This window comes from Phocoena sinus, chromosome 1 (genome assembly GCF_008692025.1).
Source record: "Phocoena sinus isolate mPhoSin1 chromosome 1, mPhoSin1.pri, whole genome shotgun sequence".
Taxonomy (NCBI): Eukaryota; Metazoa; Chordata; class Mammalia; order Artiodactyla; family Phocoenidae; genus Phocoena; species Phocoena sinus.
Genome location: NC_045763.1, coordinates 101567148 through 101589837, shown reverse-complemented (window position 1 = coordinate 101589837; position 22690 = coordinate 101567148). Strand labels below are relative to the sequence as shown.

The 22690-nt window shown below is 35.0% G+C and overlaps 1 protein-coding gene across 2 annotated transcripts in view; it reads left to right on the top strand.

Annotated features, from left to right (window-relative positions):
* Positions 1 to 22690, top strand: part of RSBN1 (round spermatid basic protein 1) — a 44180-nt gene that overhangs the window by 3499 nt on the left and 17991 nt on the right. The window contains exons 2-3 of one of the 2 annotated variants that reach the window (XM_032648745.1): positions 9925 to 10150; positions 11688 to 11805. In XM_032648745.1, coding sequence (XP_032504636.1) covers positions 9925 to 10150; positions 11688 to 11805 — 344 coding nt within the window. Of the gene's footprint in view, positions 1 to 9924; positions 10599 to 11687; positions 11806 to 22690 lie in introns of both variants that reach the window. The other variant, XM_032648736.1, reaches the window with a different exon arrangement.

The following is a 22690-nucleotide window of genomic DNA, read 5'->3' as shown; positions in this document are numbered from 1 at the left end:
GTAAGTTTTTATTGAATTGAACTAAATCTTTCTTCCTTTGGTGGTATCCAAGTCTTATCCTCAGGAGTAGAATTTGTGCCAAACTGACAGGAATGCCAATTTCCACCACTAATATGCAATGATCTTGCTCTCTTTAATTTGTGCCTTCATTTCTCACCTTCTCATTTCATGTGTGCATGTGTTTTTGTGTGTTTCAACTGTACAGAGCTAGAGGGAATCTTAGAGATCATCTAAGTCAAATTTGTATTGTTGAAGAGTGAAAACTGAGGCCTAAAGTAGTGAAGAGACTTGTCTAGTCACAGTTAATTAGTAACAGGTACCAAAAAAAAAAAAAATCATTGATCTAATAGGGAGTAGAACCCAGGTCTCCTGAATCCAAGTTCAAGCTTCATCCTCCAGCTGCGTGATGTTGCTTTCTCTGTTTGCTATTCATGTTTTCCACTTTTTTGCTTATCTTTTCCCTGTGCCTTGGCATCAGAGTGACAGTAGCCAGTCCTATTAAGAATTTCTGCCCTAGTCCCCTTTTATGGGAGGATAGCGGCAAACACATGTATAATAGTTCATAACACAGTGTGCGTCTCTGAAAATTGCAGAGGCCATGTCTTTAAAAAACAAACAAAAACAAACTTTTAACCCAGTGCTGCCTGACAGAACTTTTCTATGATGATGAAAATGTTTTCTATAAATGTGTTGTCCAGTATGGTAGCCATTAGTCATATGTGGCCCTTGAACAAATCTTGAAGACTTGAAATGTGGCTAGTGTGACTGAGGAACTGAATTTTAAATTTTATTTCTAATTAATTTATAATTAAATAGTCCTTTTGGCTCTTGGCTACCACAGTGGACAGTGCAGTCCAAACATTTGTGGTTTGCTAGTATGTGAAGGAGGAAAGTGGGTTAAGATTAGGTCATTTAAACATTTTAGCTTTTTAAAAAATTGAGATATAATTGACACATATTATTTTTAATATTATAATGATTCATTATTTGTATATATTGCAAAATGATCACCACAATAACTCCAGTGTAAACATTTTGACTTTTGAATGAGAGACTGTTGGATTATATATTCTGGAGGGAAAGATTCCCTTGTCAAATATGTTGGGGAAAAAACCATAGCCTCCTAGCTATATGACACACACTGGCATTTTAAAAGTTCTGAGAATCTTACAGAAAATAAACTGGTTTAACCTTTGTTTAATCCACGGTTTTGCACTACACTTTGATGGATACCTTTTGTTTTTCCACTAAATATCTTTATACTTGTTATAGTGATGTGCTGGAGGCATGCCTCTGGAGTCAATCTGAGTTTAAATCGTGGCTCTACCACTTACTGTGTGACCATGGACAAATTACTTTAAGCTCCCTCAGTTCCAGTTTTCCTGTCTGTAAAATGGGGTTGTGGTATTTCTTTTATAAGATTGTTTACGGCTTAAGTGAGACAATATGTGGAAAGCACTTAAGTGTCTGGCTGTTATTAAGTACTGTTAAAACTGCTTTTTGTTATTTTATCATGCTTGATCCTTGAAACAACTCTAAGATTAATAAGGAGAGTGGCTAGACCCTTGTTATTTACAGAACTATGTCTTCCCTTTCCTTATCCGCAGGTTTTCAGAAACTCTTTTAACTTTTTATTTTGAGATAATTATATATTCACAGGAAATGGCAAAAATAGTACAGGGAGGTCTTTACTCTTCACTAATTTCCTCCGAAGGTTACATTTTACATAACTATTGTATAATATCAACACCAGAAAATTAACAAATTAACATTGGTACAATGGTGTGTGTATAATTTTGTGCCATTTTAACACCTGTAGATTAGTTTAACTACCACTGCAGTCAAGGTACACAACTATTCCATCACCACAAAGATGCCCCTTGTGCTGTCTCTTTGTAATCTTAGAACTTCCTGTGTCTCCCCACCTTCCCCAACCCCTAGAAACCACTAATTTGTTCTCCAACCCATAATTTAGTCATTCTGAGGATGTTACATAAATGGAATATATATGGTATGTGATCTTTTGAGACTTCTTTCCCACTCAGCATGTCCTTGAGATCTGTTCAAGTTGTATGTATCAACAGCTCATTTTTTTTCATTACCGAGTGGTGTTCTATGGTATGGATATACCACAGGTTAGTCACCTGTTGAAGGACATTTTGGTTGTTTCCAATTTGGCCATTATGAATAAAGCTTCTATGAACATTCATGTTCATGTTTTTGTGTGGATGTAAATTTTCATTTTTCTGTGAATGCAATTGCTGGGTCATGTGGTTAAGTATATGTTTTGTTTTTGTTTTTGGAAGATATCGCCAGACTATTTTCTGGAATATCTGTACCACTTTACATTCCCACCAGCAATATATGAGAGATCCACTTTCTCCACATCCTTGCCAGTGTCTGGTATTGTTACTATTTTTATTTTATCTGTTTTAATAATGTGTAATGATACCTCATCATGGACTTAAATTGCATCTCCCCAATGGCTAGTGATACTTAACATCTTTTCATGCCATCATTTGCTGTCCATATAGTCTCATCAGTAAAATGTCTCTTTAGTTTTTTGCCCATTTTCTAATTGAATTGTTTGCTTTTTTACTATTGAGTTTTGAGAATTCTTGATATATTACAGATATGTATATTCTTTATCAGAATAGTGGTTTGCAAATATTTTCTCCCACTCCGTTGTTTGTCTTTCCATCCTCTTAACAGGGTCTTTCAGAGAGCAAACATTTTAAATTTTGTTAAAGTCTAATTTGTTGATTTTCTTTTATAGATTATGGTTTTGGTGTCATGTCTGAGGTCCTAAGACCTAGGTCCCATAGATTTTCTCCTGTTGTTTTCCCAAAAGTTTTATTTAACTTTAACTTTTACGTTTGAATCTCTGATCCATTTGAGTTAATTTTGTATAATGTGTGTGGTTTAGGTTGAGGTTCTTTTTTTTTTTTTTTGCCTATGATATCCAACTGCTCCAGCACCTTTTGTTGAAAAGACCATCCTTCCTCCATCAAATTACTTTTGTACCTTTTTCAAAAATCAAGTTCCACTACCTATTTTTGTACAACCTTTGAGCTAAGAATGGTTTTTACATTTTAAATGGTTGGAAAAAACCCATGACATATGAAATCATATGAAATTCAAGTTCAGTGTCCAGAAATAAAATTTTATTGGGACACCACTCCACTCATTCAGTTGTATTGTCTCTGGGAGTTTTTGCACTACAGCAGTATAGACAGTAGTTGGGTGGGATAGACGATATGGCCTGCAAAGCATATGATCTGGCTCTTCGTAGAAGAAGTTTGCTGATCCCTGAGATAGATCATTCAACTGAGAGACCTGTTCCTGCACACTAACCCGACAGTACTCAATCCAAATTCATGTATAGGTTAATTATAAATTTTGATTCCAGACATTTGGAGTTGCTCATAAATAGTTGAAACAAAAATTTAATCTGTAAATGCTAAGGTAAACTTGCTTTATATGTAAAATGGGAAGTATAGTGACTTTTGAAGAGCTGAAGTGTCACACTTCAGCTTTTCTAGTTAGTATATGATAGAACTGAATCTAGAACCCAGTTTTTTTGACTCATGGTCCAGTTAGCTTTTCACTTTCCACTAAACACATTTGCATTGTTAATAAAGAGATACTAAAATATTGTTTGATTCTTGCAAGCAACAGGCTTGAATCTTAATTAAATGATAGTTACCTGTGTCTTTTGAAATCTTAATTTTTTCTGTCCCTCTTATTGCTCATAAAAGCCTAGAACAAACTTCCTCAAAAAAAAACTCCATCAAAAAAAGTAATGCTTCTTCTTAATTATTCTTGGCTAATAAATTAATGATTTTAGTAGTATTTTAATATTTTTTTTAAAAAGGAAAGGAGGAAGTTGATTTCCATAGCTCTCTTCTCCACTGTCATTAAAATGACAGGATTGCTCTTATATACTCTAGTGAGTCAGCCTTCCTTTCTCACATTTTTCATCTTTGACCAACTGCCCAACTACTCTCACAGGGAAAGAGTCCCTAAGTCACACAACAAATTGAAATTTTCTGTGATGTCAAAAAGCTATTGGCAGGAATTTTAATTTAGAAATAGTTTATTGTTTTCAGTGATAGGAGTAGGGAATTATTGGGGGATTATACAGAGGACTGAGATAAACAGATAATCTCATTTATCAGAGCAACACCTTCAGGGACTGATATTTTACTTTACCCGCCTAGAGAGAGGCAAACAGGCCTTTAAGGACATTTTTTGCATAACCTAAATAATGTTATTTTTGTGATTATGTAGGATTATCTTGTTGTGGGCACTCAGTAAATTATTTGTTGAATGTAGTGATGCTCCATTTATTGGAGGCTTTTCCAAGCCACCTCAAGTCCATTAGTTGTAATTAGATAATTTTAGTTGATCACCTAAGGGGAGTAGATAGAGAAGGCAGAAAGAAGAGTTTTGGAGTCAGGTAAGAGTTTGAATCTAGGTTGTCACCTGTTACCTTTGTGACCTAATATAGGTAACATATCTTGTTTCAAGCTCTGTTTTTTTCTCCGTAAAAAGGATTTATATATCCACTTCACTGGTTTGTTTGGAGATTAAAATGAGGTAACATACATGATCCCTAGCAGACACTTGATGAATAATAGTTTTCTTCCCTCTTTCAGAGATTTTTCCCCTTTTAATGTGATTCTCTGTGGTCCACCTCATTGTACTCTAGGTTGATAATTTCTACCTCTAGTTTTTTTTTTAAAATTAATTAATTAATTTGGCTGTGTCGGGTGTTAGTTGTGGCATACGGGATCTTCTTTGCGGGGTGTGGGCTTCTCTCCAGTTGTGGCATGCAGGCTTAGTTGCCCCGCGGCATATGGGATCTTAGCTCCCCGACCAGGGATCGATTGGACCTGCGTCCCTTGCATTGGAAGGCGGATTCTTTTCTTTTCTTTTTTTTTTTTTTACGGTATGCCGGTCTCTCATTTTTGCTGCCTCTCCCGTTGCAGAGCACAGGCTCCGGACGCGCAGGCTCAGCGGCCATGGCTCACGGGCCCAGCCGCTCCGCGGCATGTGGGATCCTCCGGGATCTGGGCACGAACGCGTGTCCCCTGCATCGGCAGGCGGACTCTCAACCACTGCGCCACCAGGGAAGCCCTCTTTTTTCTTTTTTTAAAAAAATTAATTATTTTTGGCTGCGTTGGGTCTTCGTTGCTGCGTGTGGGCCTTCTCTAGTTGTGGCGAGTGGGGGCTACTCTTCGTTGAGGTGCATGGGCTTCTCATTGTGGTGGCTTCTTGTTGCGGAGCACGGGCTCTAGGCACACAGGCTTCAGTAGTTGTGGCACGTGGGCTCAGTAGTTGTGGCTTGTGGGCTCTAGAGCGCAGGCTCAGTAGTTGTGGCACACGGGCCTAGTTGCCCTGTGGGATGAGGGATCTTCCTGGACCAGGGCTCGAACCCGTGTCCCCTGCATTGGCAGGCGGATTGTTAACCACTGCGCCACCAGGGAAGTCCCTGGAAGGCAGATTCTTAACCACTGGACCACCAGGGAAGTCCCTCTAGCTCTAGTTTTGATATCCCAGAATTACTGCCAATTATTTCAAGGAATGTTATCAAATATTATTATTATGAAAATGATAAAAATGGTGAGGGAGGACTTAATTGTGTGTCAAATACTGAGATGAGGGCTTTATATTCATTGTCTCATTTAATTCTTACAATAACTCTGAAATAGATACTAGCATTAATAACATTTTAGATGGTAAAAGTTTAAGGAGATTTATGAGCTTGCCCAGAGGTCTTAGTGAGTAGTGGAGCTGGGACATTAACCTGGGTGTGTCTAACCGTAAAAGCATCTGCTCTTCAATAACATACTCTACTGCCTCTACAATTAAACTTTTTGCAGTAATAATAGCAGTTAACATGTGTTGAGTATTTGTCATGTTCCGGGACTATTCTAAATACTTATATGCTTTGTTTCATTTACTCTGCACACTGATTTTATGAGGAGGTACTGTTGTTTTCCCCCATTTTACTAATGAGAAACAAGGTACAAAGAAATTAACTTGCAAAAGGTAATACTGCTAGGAAGTGGTAGGACAGGGATTCAAATCTAGCCAATCACTCTTAAACACCATAATTAGAGGGGTGGCAGGTAAAGTAAGGCAGTGTTGTAACTGTACAGTGATTTACTAAAATGATGGCTTCCAGATCTGCAGTTTTTTGTTTTTCCTTTTTAGTCAGGATGTTATGTGGAGCTGGAAGAACTTTTAATAAGACCAAAGAGAATTTACTTTCAGAAAATAAAACTTTAGCCTTTATTCTTTATTATGATTAATAAAATATAAAAAAATTATAATTGTTTTGCTTTTGCTTATCCACCATAATTTTTAGGAAGTGAGGATATTACGTATTTTTCAGTTCTAAGCTGTAATTCAAACATAAGAATGGTGTTAATAAACTTAAGTTTTGTAATGTGGAAAGGTAATTTTTTTTTTCATTAATGAAAGCTTTCAATAGTGATGTTAAATAAATGATACTATTTAATAGCTGAGAATATTAATGGTATTAGCACATATGAGGATTTTATTGATAGTGTCATGTATTAATCTATAGTTATAATGACCTTTTTTAAGACAGCCAGCAATTTATCTCTCAAATGTTTGTATCTTCCTCTGTAGAGTTACATACTTCTCTTTATATTTAATTTCACAGTTTGATATGTGAAAGCTTTCCTTAATCACAGATATAGTGTATCTTGGCTCTTTTTCTATAAAAGAACTGATGTCAATAAATATTCACTTCTGCACTGTAGGGAAATACTCAAAATATTACTTCCTGAATACATTCTCTGGAAAGCTAAAAACACTCTACCAGAAATGGAAAGATTGTGAAGACTTGAGACATTGGTTTTTTTAAAAAATTGATATATAATTGACATACAACATTATGTAAGTTTAAGGTATACAACATTGATTTGAAATATTTATTGCAAAGACTTTCTTTTAAATAATATTTTTAATGCTAGGAAAGACAACCCCAGTATCATTCTTCTAAAGCAACGGTGACTAACTTACTGTAATAACCTTTAACAACTTTGTGTATGTATGCCATTCTCAATTAGTTGCCATCACAATAATTCAAAAATAAATTTTGTTTATTCATGGAAATTCATTAGCTAGTGTGATACAAGTAGTCTCAAATTTCTGTATAAACAAAGGCAAGCTTTATCTCAGCCTTAGATAAGAATCAAAATTTGAAAAATAGGATTAGTGAGGAGATTGAAATTTATTTCATATTTTAGACTTTTATGTTGAAATATGAGATTACAATCAATTTAAGGCCCTTTTCATTTCCTTGTGCAGTGTTTTTTTTGAGATGGGTTGTGTTAGACTAATTAAATGGTTCTCATATAAATGAGTTTTGGAATGAAACCCACAGAGCCTTGGCCATGATAGAAATACCATTGGTAAGCTGATAGTAGTATAGAAAATGTGTTACAATCAAGGCAGCTCCTTCTTGGTGTTAATTTCAGTGGCAGATCTAGGTCACAATTCATCTTCTGCATACCAAATACCTCCTCTGAAGCTTAAAATAACCTATCTATTCATAGGTATTTTTTCTTTTTCTCTTTCTTTGCTTTTTTTTTTTTTTCCCTGTGAAATTGCCAAAACATTTAGCAGAGGGTAATTAGATGACTATTTTAAAATTGGTCTAACCTTTATATTTAATTGCATTAACATTTAGTTGCTTGGGAGAATTGCCCAAATTACTGATTTGATATATGGGAAAAGTATTTAGATTAATTTTATCTGGTAAGAAATACAAATTACTGTTACTGTGTATTTTAAGAATTCTCAAAGATTTAGTTACATATAAAATAAAAGATTGCTTTTCCTCTTGCCACTTTAAACAATCTAATTACATTATATTTTGGTATATGATTTCAGTTTACCTATAAGTGATGCTTGCAAATGAAGGGCTTTCTTTTTGTTGTTTAAAATCAAATATTAAACAGAATGAAAGTCATCTGGTATCTGTACACTCACTTTAAAGTCTGACTTGTACATTTAAATATTTTCCTTAGAAGGTTTTATAATTTCTGTAATGTCTGGTGACTTGGAATGATTTTGTATTGAGTGGTGCAATTTGTCATATATTTACACATTATACCAAGTAAATTCTTTACTGTAAAAGTTATTGAACTTGTTCTTCCCAGATGTAGTAATAGGATTAATTGGAGTATCTGTCTTAACACTGAATTACTTGAATCATGTCAGAAGTACTGTTTTTGGGTGGATAAATTCTATACAATAAATACCATACCAAGCTTGAAGGTTGGTGAGGACTATACCTGTTATTTAATCCTGAATATTTATTGCTGGGACTATTTCCCAACTAGTAAATAAAGATGCCATTCTATTTTGGGTTTATCAATCTGTGATAATCCTTTAAAAATTAAAAGTAATATTTTAAATTATAAAAGTAATGTATGTTTATTGTAGAAATTAGAAAATATAGGTAAGCAAAAAAGAAGAAAGCTAGACATTTATAATCCTACCGGCCTAGATAACTAGCATTAATACCTTGGTGTATATTTTTCCAGATAGTTTTCTGTGTTGTGTATATATGAAATAGATAAGTCATACGTTTTTCTCTTTAGGTCCTTTGCTTCTCTCTAGAATATTTTTCCCTAGAAAACATGCCTGGCTTGTCTTATTATTTAGGACTCAGCCTAAATGTCATCTCCTAAAGAGAGCTTCCCCAGCATCTAGAGTAGCATACTGATACTTCCTCTTTGAAGTCCAAATAGATTATAAGGTCCAAGAGGGTAGGGATCATATCTGTCTCAGTCAACACTGTATCTCTAGTGCTCAGCAGTGTCTCTGGCATATAGTAGGTACTTAATAATGTTTGAATGGATATTTAATATTATAAAAGTAAGATCAGATTATACATATGTTAGATGCTCTGGAAAGAAAGGTAAGATATATACCACTGACCTTAGATTGCTTACAGTCTAGAGGAAAGGTGGAAAATTAATGTGTTAAGTGCTGTAATAGGGGAAGTACAGTATTAAGGAAGCACATAGTAGGAGTAGCTATCCAAATTGGGTGGGAAAGAGTTGTTAGAGAAGGCTTTCTGGAAGCATGACAATGTAAACATTTCATAACCTTGTAATTTGTCAGTTCTTTTTACCTATAATATAATTTAGAATGGCTGGGTAGTATTTTATCATGTATGTAAGTACCAGAGTTTAATCCATATTCTGTTTTTAGTCATTTAGGGGATTCCCTAAATAACACTGTCGTGGATATCTTTATGTTAACTTTTCTTAGTTATTTTCTTGGGTAATTTTTACTTGGGGGTGGAATTTATGGGACCAAGAATTATAAATATTTCCAAGGCTTTGGTGCATATTCATTTTGGGGGTACCAAATTGCCCTCCATGAAGGTTGTACCAGTTTATATTTCTAGCAACAGTGTATAAGAATTCTTTCCCACCCCCAGTCTTGCCAATTTGTTAAGCAAAATGGTGTCTTAACAGCTTAATTTGTCTTTGATTCGCCTGTATATATCATAGTAACTTGTAGACAAACAGCAAAATATGGTGAGCTTTAATTTAGATTTTACAGTGGTTCCTGAACAGATATTCCATACAGTATGGCATATGTGAAATTATTTGGATATTATCTTTAGTTTTGATTGTAAGTCATATTGTTATATGCTTACCTTTGCATTACCTACTTTTTAGCATAATTTTCAATCCAGAATGTTTTTGTATTTTAAGATCTTTGTCTCATTCATTTTATAAACATGTAAATTATAGTGGCAAATTCAGAGAAACTGAGAATAGGCTATTTAATTTGAGATTGCATACCTTAAGAAGCTTGTATGTTGACATAAGGCCTAGCAACTAACTTCTTTTTAATTATTGTGGCCAGAAACACCAGATGAAAATGGTAAAACCCAGAGAGCTGATGATTTTGTCTTGAAGAAAATAAAGAAGAAAAAGAAAAAGAAACACCGAGAAGATATGCGAGGAAGACGCCTTAAAATGTACAATAAGGAAGTACAAACCATCTGTGCTGGCCTGACCCGCATCAGTAAGGAAATCCTCACCCAAGGACAAATAAATAGCACTTCAGGAGTTAATAAGGAGTCCTTCAGGTATCTGAAAGATGAACAGCTGTGTCGATTAAATTTGGGCATGCAAGAATATCGGGTACCCCAGGGAGTACAAACACCTTTTATGACTCACCAGGAACATTCTATTCGTAGAAATTTCTTAAAAACAGGTACTAAATTTAGCAACTTTATTCATGAGGAACACCAGTCCAATGGTGGTGCTCTTGTCCTTCATGCTTACATGGATGAACTCTCATTTTTGTCTCCAATGGAGATGGAGAGATTTTCTGAGGAGTTTCTTGCTTTGACATTCAGTGAAAATGAGAAAAATGCTGCTTACTATGCTTTAGCAATAGTGCATGGAGCGGCCGCTTATCTCCCAGACTTCTTGGACTACTTTGCTTTTAATTTCCCCAACACTCCAGTGAAAATGGAAATTCTGGGCAAGAAAGATATTGAAACAACCACCATTTCAAATTTTCACACTCAGGTAAGGTAAAATCATTGTTAAATTATTTAGTAAATACAGGTTACAGTATCTCAAAAGTTTTAACTTCATTCTGTTGCATAGCACATACCAGAACACTTTTGATTAAAATTCATGGTGGTAAAAGTGGTTAAAATTGTTTTTTTATAACTCTGATTGAAAAATCTTAATTCCTGAAGTTCTTTGGGATGTGGCTTCTTACTTGCTTGGTCTAAGAAATGTTTTATACATGTTTTATGTCATTTTTTGTGGAACAAATTTTTGTGGAAAATCAGCTTGAAAACCAATTCAGTTTTTCACAAATTGGATAATGTTAGTATGGAGGATGTGATTTCGATCTGATAGCCTCAAGGTAACTTTAGTTAAGACTTACCTTTTATGTCATAATAAAACACATGAGGGCATTGGCCTGTTTATTTGTCAGGTTTTTGCTGTTCTTGTTTCTCTTCTTTCAGTAACTTGTTGGCAGTCTGTCCCAGAAACATACCCCATTTATGTGACTTGGAAGTGTCACTAGGAAGACCGCCATAGCCTCTGCTCCTTCTGCCTTTGCACTGTTGTAGGTGAAGACATTTTCTAAAGCCTTGCTTAGGCAGCTAGGCTTAAGTCAGCAGGGAAACCTCTCCTTCCTAACCAGTGGTTTTTAACCAATCATTTTTTCAATGAAGTTATTTTAGGGCATGAAAAGTGGTTGATAATGTGTCCTAGTTTTTTTCTTGCTTGCTTTTCTCATAAGGATTATGAACATGAATGGTCAGCTATAAGTTTGTATTATAAGATATAAATTCTACACAGGTTTAGTGGAGAATATTTCCTCTTTAGAGATTTATGATTATATAACCTGTTTTTTCAGGTTATCTAATAATTTGCTGCCATTCTTTTCCTTAAGATTTTTTTTTTAGGTGAATAGACTTGCATAATAAGACTCTCAGCTGCCTGCATTACAGTGGTTTCAAGCCACTTGGATATATATGAAACCTTCTCTAATTTGAATCTCTTTAGTGATTCTTACCATCCTTACCTCCAATGAGGGGAGTATCCAGTTTAGATTTACGAGCTTCAGAATTTCTCTAATTGAAGTTCTCTCTGCAGTAGAGAGAGCAGGAGCAGCCAATCTGGAGAGGTCGCAAGATGGGGCTGCCCAAGATGTTGGAACACGATGTGCAATAAAGGGCTTCGTCTTGGATTTTGGCCTTGTTACCACAATCAGGTACCGAAGTGCTGACTTTTGTAGTAGATTTTGTTTTTTCTTTTTTTAAAGGAGTTTTGCCCTTTGAAAGTTAAGGAATCCTATTTTTATAAATATTGGAAAAGGGACTGAAAACAGTTCTTTTAATATAGTCCATAATCCTCCTAAGTCCCTATTTAACAAAGAAAGATATTGCTGAGAGCAGAATTAATGTGCTCTATCATTTTTTTAGTTTAGAAAAATGCAGCAAATTTTCTCTTCTAATTGATAGACCAGCAAGCATATCTGAGAAATAAGCCAGAAACTTGGGGGGAAAGAAAGTCTTGGTTTTGTAATGGTGACCTTTTAACTTTCATATTAGTCTCTAGAGGATCAAGCTTATATGTCAATAGACAGTACCCAGTCTAAATAGTTAATAGAAGAAAATATCTCTAAATATTCCCTGCTGATTTTTGTCCTCCAATTAATTTTTTTAATGGAGCTGAAATTTAAATGACTGTACCAACAACTTACCTTGAGATTTACTTTGAGATTTATAAAATAACCACTTTTTAAGAACATATCAGTTTATTATTAAGTTAAATATCATTAATTACTTCAACCACATAAGAATATTGAGGACTATTAAGTAAGTCTTGTGCTCTGGTGATCCGGTAACTTAATTTTATTTATGAATTTTTAGTCATTGGAGAGACATACGGGGTGCGTATAGGAGGTTGTTGTAGCCCGTGAAACTATTTTGCAACTGGAATCTTCGGCATACGTTGGGATGGAAGCTAATACAGTAGTTCAGATTTGTTTAGCACTTCATGGTTTATAGAAATGCTTTCACATTCATATCTTAATATTTGAAATAATCTGTGGGGTAGGTATGCAATTTTATCTGTTTTCCATTGAAGAAACTGAGGCTTGGAGGTGTTCATTGTTATACAGGGTCATGTAGCTAGTATATAGAAATAGGGAATTCCCTGGCAGTCCAGTGGTTAGGACTCAGAGCTTCGCTGCCAAGGGCCTGGGTTCAATCCCTGGTTGGGGAACTAAGATCCCACAAGCCGTGGGGGTACACCCACCCCCCAAAAAGAAAAAGAAATAGTATGCAAACCTAAGCCACCTGAACAATTGATACATTGTTTTACCATACTCCTTCCCTCATTGGAATATGAGACTAGTGCTTTTATTTGTCTGAACATTGGAGAAGAGACTGATGTTTTATTTGTCTAAACATTCTGGTCAGTGAAATTAAAATAACTCAGTTTAACACAATATTCAGAAAGCTATTCTATTATTTTTCACAAATAACTTTAGATTGTTGGGAATTAAGTGAATACGTTAGGAATTCTGTGTTTTGTGAAGTCTTATGAAGTTCTGTTAAGCCTGTATATAAAGCGAGGTAAGTTTATTACGCTATAGACACAGTTAATAGAAGTTATTTATAGTTTAAATATGTAGCCATGATAATTATTCATGACTATAGTTCAAGACAGTTTATTCAGCAAACATATATTGAGAACCTACCGTGTACTGCACAATCTGTTCTTAAAAGGACTAATTGATGAGCTCAGTCTAGTGGAAGAGATGAATAAACCAGCAATTATAATATAGTTTGATAAATACTAGAATAGAGGTATATACAGGCAAAACCTTATAATAGAGGGAGCACAGTTTGTGGTGTTACCTAACTCAGACTTGAAGTGATTGGAAAAGGCATTTTAAAGATTGTGATGCTTGAGTAGAGTCTTTAAAGAAGATTACTTAGCATAATAAGTGCATTTTAAGCAAAGCAAATAATGGCCTATGCAAACACATGGAGTCATTAGAGAATGTGGCACTTTCAAGGAGCTGCAAATAGCTTGACATGGCAAGAGTACATGCTGACTGTTAAGGGGAGTTAACACTGGAGAGAGAGACAAAATCAGAATTGTGAAGAGCTTTGTATGATGTGCTAAAAAAAAGTTATTTTTCCCAAAGGTAATGGGGAATCATTGGTGAATTTTAATAGGGAAAAGCTATCAAGTTATGTTTGCAAAGATTACACAGTAGTCTGAAGGGTGGAATTGAGGAGGAAAATGAGATTGGAAGCAAGAAGACTGGTTAAACCAGTTACTGTGGTAACTAGATCGGAAATGATCCATGTCCAGATTGATATTGACATTAGAGAGGAAGACATGAAATTTGAGAAATAATTAGAACATGGGATTAATTGCACTTGATGAGGGAGAAGGATGGAGTCTTAAAAAAATGTGGTTTGGACAAAATGGGTGGATGGTGGTGCTGGTCACAAAGTCAATACAGGGTTGAAAAAGTTGGTTGAAAAGTTGGAGTATAAGGTATTGATGAGTTCAGTTTGAGATATTTTATGTTGAGGTACTTGTGAAGACTAACAGAAATGTCTATCAGGTAGTTGAGTAAATGGATCTAAGACTGGGAGACATCTAGGCCGGAGATGCAGAAGTTGGACCATTGGCATGTAGGTGGTCCAGGGAAAGCATTAGAAATGGAAGAGATGAAGCTATGAATGGAATTCTGTGATGCACCCACATGTATGAGGAGCATGGGAAAAGATCAAAAAGAAAGAGAGGTAGAAGGAAGGTTACGGATAAGTTTTCTAGATATTAAGAATGATGGAGGGCTTAAATATCATGTCCGTATTACGGGTCAAGTGAGGACAGAAAAGTGTTATGTTGCTTAATTAGGAATTTAATTGGACACATTATCAAGACTGGTGCTTTGCAAACAATGACCATCTAAATACTGTAAATTATGCTTTTTTTTTTTAGAAGCTTGCTACTTGCTCTATGAATAAATTTGGTATCACTAGGCAGCTTGCTAGAAATGCAGACTCTCAGACCCCTACCCAGATCTTCTGAATCAGAATCTGCATTTTAACAAGCTCCTCAGGTGATTCATATGCATATTAAGGTTTGAGAAGTACTACTTGAGAACTCACCTGTTCTTTCTGGAGGAAGTAAAATGTAAGTTTGTTTTGTGCAAGAAAAATTACAGCTTCTGTTACTTTTATATTTTTAAATTATTGTAGTAACAAAGCTAGGATGCACATAGAGGTGGTTTTTTTTTCTTTTACTGTTCTATAAAACTCAATTGTTTTAACACCAAAAGAGGTAAGTTCATGATAAATAGCAATTGAAGCACCGAGCTGATCCTCAAATTTGATTTCTTCTCTCTCAGAAGTTGATACAGGATAACTTTGTAAAGTTGTTTCCAATCTAAAGGACTACATATGTATTGATACAGTATAGTATTTTTATAATTCTGTAGGATTATTCAGGTCTAATTAAGTTTTAAATAGTCATTGGTTAATAACAATTTTGACCAAAAAGTTTTAAGTGTTTGTGGAATCTTTTGGTCAGTTAATAGAGAAAAATTAGTGTTCACTTAGAAATTTTTTTTTTTTTGCTTAGCTGTTATATCTTGTAATTATTGGCTACTTGAAAACTTTTTTTAATGGTTTTCAACTTTGAAGTGTGATAGTTCTGCAATAAATATGCAATCCTTAGCTCTTCTTATAAAAATCCTGTGGCAGCTGATAAACGGATTGAAAATTCAGATATTCTTCTGGTGATTTTATGGACTAAAAGGATTTTAGAGTAGGTGGGGGCCATTTCCAAGCCTTTGTTTTATAGATGAGGAAGGTCACATTTTGGTTGACCTTTCCCAAGGTTAAATAGTGGCAGATCTTCAAAGAGGAATTGTTTTTTCCTCTGCCTTTGGATGGTGTTTAATCCTGTAGGTGAGGGTTTAGCAAATTTTAATGTGCCTATAAAATGCACATTTTGATTTTGTAGGTCTGGATTGGGGCTTTAGAGTCTGCATTTCTAACAAGCTCCTGGATGATGTTGATGTTGCTGGTCCAAGAATCAGCAAGGCTATAAGTGTTAGATTCTATACATGAATTGCAAATAGAAGCAACAAACAACACTAAAATATATGTGAAGTTAAATGGGGAGTTGTTTTAAGTATCACCATCTGAGACTGATTTCACCTTATAGTATCTTAAGTAATTGAAGGTCGTATATGGAGATGAAGGGTATGTGGTAGGGGAGGGAGGGGATTGATTTTACAAATATGTCTAGCATAATAGGATTTTGTTCTCTTTATCTAGCAGATGTGCGTATTTTAAGTTCTGCTTTTTTAAAAAAAAAATGTCTCCATATGTATAATATTGAAGTCTTTTACCGAGGCTCATACTCTTAACTTCAGGTGGTAGTTGAAGTTCTTACAACTGTTACTGTTACTGCTATAAAATGGTAATGTCTGCTGTTCCAGAGAAAATCAGCAAATGTTATTTCTTCATTGTGTGTTGTGGTAAGGCTTAAAACGGGCTTATTAGGTGTTCCCCATCTTTGAGTATCATAATTAACATGTTATAGTGTACTGCTACTACTAATTAAGAGAGTAGAACTAGTAGATGCTTTGTAGCTTGGTAAATAACTTTGAAACTCTTAAGGAGCTGCACATCAGTGTGTTACATAAAAGGAAAAATAAATATTTTAGGTAGCTGACTTTATAAAGCAGTATAAAAATGGTAGGTTCTGGGTTTTTATTTCTCATTCTAAGTACAGCTTATAATAAACTCATTTTGACTCACACTGCTATATTTTTAAAGTGGGAATGTCTTTCTGTTCACAGGTCACAAGGTTAGGAAGATTGCTGGCTAGCTTTTTCCTTTCTGTTTTTTAAACAATCAGCCCGAAAAGCCTTCTTCCTGAAACATGAGTCCTGCACAATAATTACTAACCCCCCACCCCCACCCCCGCCACCTGCCACTCCTCCTCCAGGGTTCTTCCGTATTGTGTATTTCTAGCTTGGTGTTCTTCTAAGTTTTTCTTTTTTAAAAAGAAGTTTTGTTTGTTTGTTTTCTAGAGCAGTTTTTGGTTCACTGCAAAATTGAGAGGAAGGTATGGAGATTTCCCATATACTCCCTGCTCCCACATATGCATAGTTCCTCCCACTATCAACATACACCCCCTGCCAGAATGGTACATACATTACAATTGCTAAACCTACACCGACACATCGTAATCACCCAAAGTTCATAGTTTACATTACAATTCACTCTTGGTATTGTACAATCTATGGGTCTGGACTAACGTATAGTGATAATGTGTCCATCATTATACTAACATAAAGAGTATTTTCACTGCCCTAAAAATCCTCTGTGCTCTGCCTAATTCTTCTCTTTCTCCCCTTCTCCCAACCCTTGGCAACCACCGATGTTTTTAGTGTCTCCATTGTTTCAACTCTAAAAGAATGTCATATGGTTGGAATCATATAATATGTAGCCTTTGCAGATTGGTTTCTTCCACTTAGTAATATACATTTAAGGTTCCTGCATGTCTTTTCATGGCTTGATAGCTCATTTCTTTTTAGGGCTGAATAATATCTCATTGTCTGGATGTACCACAGTTTATTTATCCATTCACTTACTAAAGGACATGTTGGTTGATTCCAAGTTTTTTCAATTGTGAGCAGAGTGGCTATCTTAACTGATTTATGGCTATCCTTATTAAAAGGTGTATTATTGGGAGCACAGCTGAGCTTATTTAACACTCAGCAATTGTTATAGGATAACTTTGTAAAGTTTAGTTTCTAATCTAAAGGACTACATATGTATGGACACAGAGCAATATATATATTCAAATTTTAAACTTTTATAGATATTATAAATAAATTTAAAAATTTAACACATGCAAAGCTAATGATTATTTTCTTATAGTCATTGTCCCCCTATGTACAAATTGTCCTCCCCTACCCACTGTACCTTTTGATTTTACTCAAGATTGAGTTTTCCCTGTTTGGCATTATGTCTCTTGCTTCCACAGCAGCCTTACTTTTTTTGTTTTTTGCTCTCTACTTACCTCCCTCCAATCCTCATTACACTTACTTCTTCCTCCACTGTGCCCCCAACGCATTCTTTGGGAAGTGGTAGAACTCAATTTGTTCTTTGCTTTCAGTGCCATTTCCAGGCCAGAGTTTCTCAAATATGCCAGATCCTAAGAATAATCTGGGGTTGCTAGTTCCAAACACATATTTAGAATCTCAGGTTCCATTCCTGGAAATTTTGATTCATTAAGTCTGGAGTGACACCTGAGATAAATACCTCAAGTGATTCAATTCCTATGATCAGGCAAGTTTAAGAAACACTGTTTTAAGCTGTATGCCATCTACCAATACTCACATTCCGTTCATTTGACCAGTAGATACAATCCTCTTAGAATTTCATAGAATCATAAACCAAGGGCTTTTGGAGATAATCTTGTCTAACTTCTACCTAGTGCAAATGTTTTTGAAAATCAGTTTCCGATTGATATTTATTCAGGAGCTTGTCTCTTCATAACATTTCATAAGGCCTCCAGTGGGCCCTCAACATTGTGTAGGCAACTTCTTTTCTTTGGTCAACTTGCTTGCCTTTTCTTCATGATGATTGTTTAGAATTTTTGTCTGTATACATCTTTTCTGCATTCCCTCCTGTTAATGATAGAGAAGCTATCTCACTTCCTCCTCAGAAGTTAATCCTTCTGCCTGTGTTCTGGATTCTATCCCTCACCTTGTTTAGGATTTTAAAAAAATTGTCACAAAGTATACATAGCATGAAATTTACTATTTAACTATTTTAAAGTATTCACGGGCATTAAATACTTTTGCAGTGTTGTGCAACCATCACGACTATCCATTTCTAGGACTTTTTCATCATCCCAAACAGAAACTCTATACCCATTTGCTTAGGACCTTAACTCACCCCCATCCCATTTTTACCCCTTACATTCCCATACAAAGAAAATTGCACATGATTTTTAGTGAATTCCTGCTTTATATGTTTCCTTTATTTTTATTAAAAGAATGGTTTTTTTCTCCCCAGAAGTCAGTCTTTATTCTGAATATGAGGTTTATCATTTCTATATATCTTCTAATAGTTTGCTATGCATGTATGAATGTATAAACTGTATATAACAATTTTGTGTGATTTAACACTTTATAAATAGTATACTGCATGTATCATTCTACAGATTGCTTTGGTTCAACATTGCTTTTGAGAATTATGTTGATACATGTAATTCTAGTTAGTTCATTCATTTTAACCACTATATTTTTTTTGTTGTTTGACTATATCACTTTATTCTCCTGTATTTGGACATTTAACATGTTTACAGTTTTGTAATATTACTGCGTTGAAGTAAGAATATATTTAGAGGTCTATCCTGAGATGTATTGGTATATCTTGTATATATCCCACGTATCCTATACATGTATATCCTGGGATTTCTGTTTGCCTTTTTCTCCTCTTCTGGGATTCCATGACTATTCTGTTGCCTCATTTCAGTGACTCAGATGAGACCTCACATGTCTGAAAAGACTTTCTTCTACCGTTACATTTGATTGGTCATTCAGATAGGTGTGGAATTCTAGGTTGGAGGTCATTTTTCTGCAGATAACAGGTGTTACTCCACTGTCTTTATTTAAGCTTCTAGTGCTGCTACTGAGAAATCCAATGTCAAGTTGTCCTGTTTTTTTCTCTCTGGAAGTTTCAAAATCTCTTTCCTATAAAATTTCAAAACACTGAGAATAATGTGTCTTTAAATGGGTCTTTTTTTTTGTTGTTTTTTGACTTTTAATTTATGAAATATTTCAGACATATAAAGAGGGGTAAAGAATAATAACAAACACCTGTGTTCTTGCCACCTGGCCCAAGGCATAAAGCATCACCAGTGTAGTTGAAAGCTACCTGCAACCTCTGTGATTTTCTCAAATCTCATTGGAATGAGTCTTTTTTTTATTCACTCTGTTGAACGTTTAGGTTTTTTCAATGTGGGAATGCATATCCTTCCATTTGGGTAAATTTTCTGTTATTTCTTTGTTAATTTCCTTACCTCAGTTTTCCTGTCTTCTTTTTCTAAAACTTTTGAGTTGGGTGTTAGGCCTCCTGGCTAAACCTTTAATTTTCTTATCGTTCCTTTTATTTTTCTTTGTCTTTTTATTCTACTTTCTGGGGAGATTTTACTATCTTCTTTTTCTCCTGTTGATTTATTTCAGCTGTAATACTTTGAATTTAAGAGCTTGTTCTTATTTTTTGTTTTTTTCATTAAAAAAAAACTTTCCTGTTTTTATTTCATGGATGCAATGTCTTCTTTCATCTCTCTGATGATATTAATTATTCTTGTTTTGAAATTTTCTTTTATGCTCTAAGGTGTCTCTGTTTCATCAAGTTCGTTTTTGCTTGTCTTAATCTTCTGTTTATGTTAGTTATTTTCTTCAAACATCTGGTGATCTGTTTATATTTAAACATGAGTCAGTACAAAACTGATTAGAAACTCTGTAGGACTTATAATAGGACTTATCATTTGATGACTGGGTAGGGAATCTGGCCATATCATTGTAGAAAAGCTCCCAGTATCAGCATTTAGAGGTCTTTTCTTCGGGGCTTTTAATTTTTACAGCTGAGAGTCCACCACATTTTTGCCAGAGGAGCAGAGTAGCTTATATCCTTGTCTGCTAGAATTCTTGGAGGTGAACTATGAAAGTAGGTAGGTGATTTCATCGTTAAAATATGTGGCATTTTAATTCCCTCTTTTCAGTATACTGGGTCTCTTCCATACTTGTGCCTGGTATTTTTGTTTCTATAGTCTTCTGGTTAACTTTCTCCACAAAATAGGTAGGATAAGAAAGAGTATAGGAGGGGGAGGTGGAAGGTAAGTAAGTGGAGGGGTCTGACTGACTCTTAAACAGATTTCAGACCCATCTCCTTTGTTTTAGTTCTATGCCTGGTTACCCACCTTCTGTGATACTTAGCCTTTCCATGATTTTGTAGCACGAACTTACTTTTTGGGTATCTTCTATACAGGTACTCAGTGTTCAAAGTTCTCCATCTGCTAATTCCCCTGTACGTTTTTTTAACCTTCAAAAAATGTTTTGATAGCTTGTATCTATCATTTTTGCTTCTGTTCTGTTTGAGCTTCTGGAATTTATAGGCTTTCTATTTTACTCTCACTTGAGTGGGGTTTTGATAAGGAATATAAATAAATCATATGTTCCGTCTGCCTTGTTTAACTAGCAGTCTTCTTCACCTTTACCAAACTCTTTGTGTTAGCATTAAAACATCACACAAGAGAAGACATAAATGGAAAGATATAGCACATTCTTGGACTAAGAAGAACGAACATCAAAATGACGATTTCCCCTAAATTATAAATTGAACATAACCCCAATAAAAATACCAATAGTTGTTCTGGGACAGTCACCTGACTTGGAAGTTTGTATGAAAAAATAAACAGACAAGAACAGCCAGGAAAACTTTGAAAAAGAAAAGCAATTATGGAGGAGTGCCCTATCAGATACCAATACATTCTAAAGATTTAATTATTAAATAAGTGTATACTTATTTATGAACATTGTTCAGTGAAGCAGAAAAGTCCAGAAAGAGACCCAAATACATATAGGCATGTGATATATAAAAATGATAGCATCTCAAATCATTGGTGGCAAGAGAAGGTAGTGTTGGGACATCAGGATATCTAGAATTTATCTTAGTATTCATATCACTGTATACCGCAGTAAATTCCAAATGGGATCAAAGATTTAAATGTAGAAAATGGAGACATAAATGTAAGAAAACATGAAGGAATTCTTTTACAACTTTTAAGTGGCAAAGGTCTTTCTAACTATGACCAAAACAGAAACAAAAATCACTGTAAACAAGGTCAAAAGATAAATTCATATCACCAACAGATAATTAACCTTCCTAAACTGTAAAGAGCTCTAGAAATAGATAAGAGAAATACTAGCAACACAGTATAAAAATAAGCAAGCATTGTAAATGGACATTTCACAGAAAAAGAAATACAAATGGCCCTTTAATCCTCTTATCTGAAAAGACATACAACTTCATTCCTAAGAAAATGAAATTAAAACTACTAAGATGACAGTTTTTACTTATTTGTTAAACTCCAAAAATTTTATAACATCCTGTTAATGGGGTTATGGGGCAATACATACTTTCTTATATTGCTGGTGAAAGCTTATACAACCTATGGAGGGTTGCTCAGTCTTTCCATCTTAATTCTCCCTTGATCCTATTTCCCCTTCTAACTACAAACTCTTCTTACTTTCACAGCCAAACTTCTTGAAAGAATTATCTACACTTGCTGTCTCCATTTCCTCATATCTCCACATCAGTTTGGTTTCTGCCCTCATAATTTCTCTGAAACATCTCTTGCTAAGGTCACCAGTGGGCATTTTATATCTGCATCGTAGTAGAAGTCTCAGCAGCATTTTGACCAAATTCCTCCTGAGGTATTTTCTTACTTTGACTTTCATGATACTGTGCTCTCTTGGTTTTCTTCCAACCTCTCTGACCACTTAACAACTCCTTTACATTGTTTTTTGTCAACTTTTCTTTCCCTTTTTTTTTTTTTAATTTGGAGATTTCCAAGACCCCTGTTCTTTGGACTTCATATTTTCTCTAGTCAGGTCTCTCTTAAGACTAAAGTTCCGATTACTGACAATGACTAGGATTTGTAACCTCAGTACCCATCTCTTCTGATTTCAGCAAATTACCACAAACATAGTACCTTAAGACAACAAAAATTTAGTCTCTTACAGTTCTGAAGGCTCTGAAGGAGAATCTTTTTGTTTGTTTGCTTGTTTTTTTGTTTTGTGGGGTTTTTGTTTGTTTGTGCCCCCCCCCCCCACCACTTCTAGTGGCCATCTTTATTTCCTGGCTTGTGTTCCCTCCCTCCATCTTCAAAGTGCATCAATAGAGTCTCAGCTTCTATCACCAAGTCACCTTCTCTCTGTGGTGAAATCTCCCTCTGCTCCCTTATGACAACTGTGATTACGCTTGGGCTCACCTGGATAACCCAGGATATCTTGCCATCTCCAAATTCTTAATTTA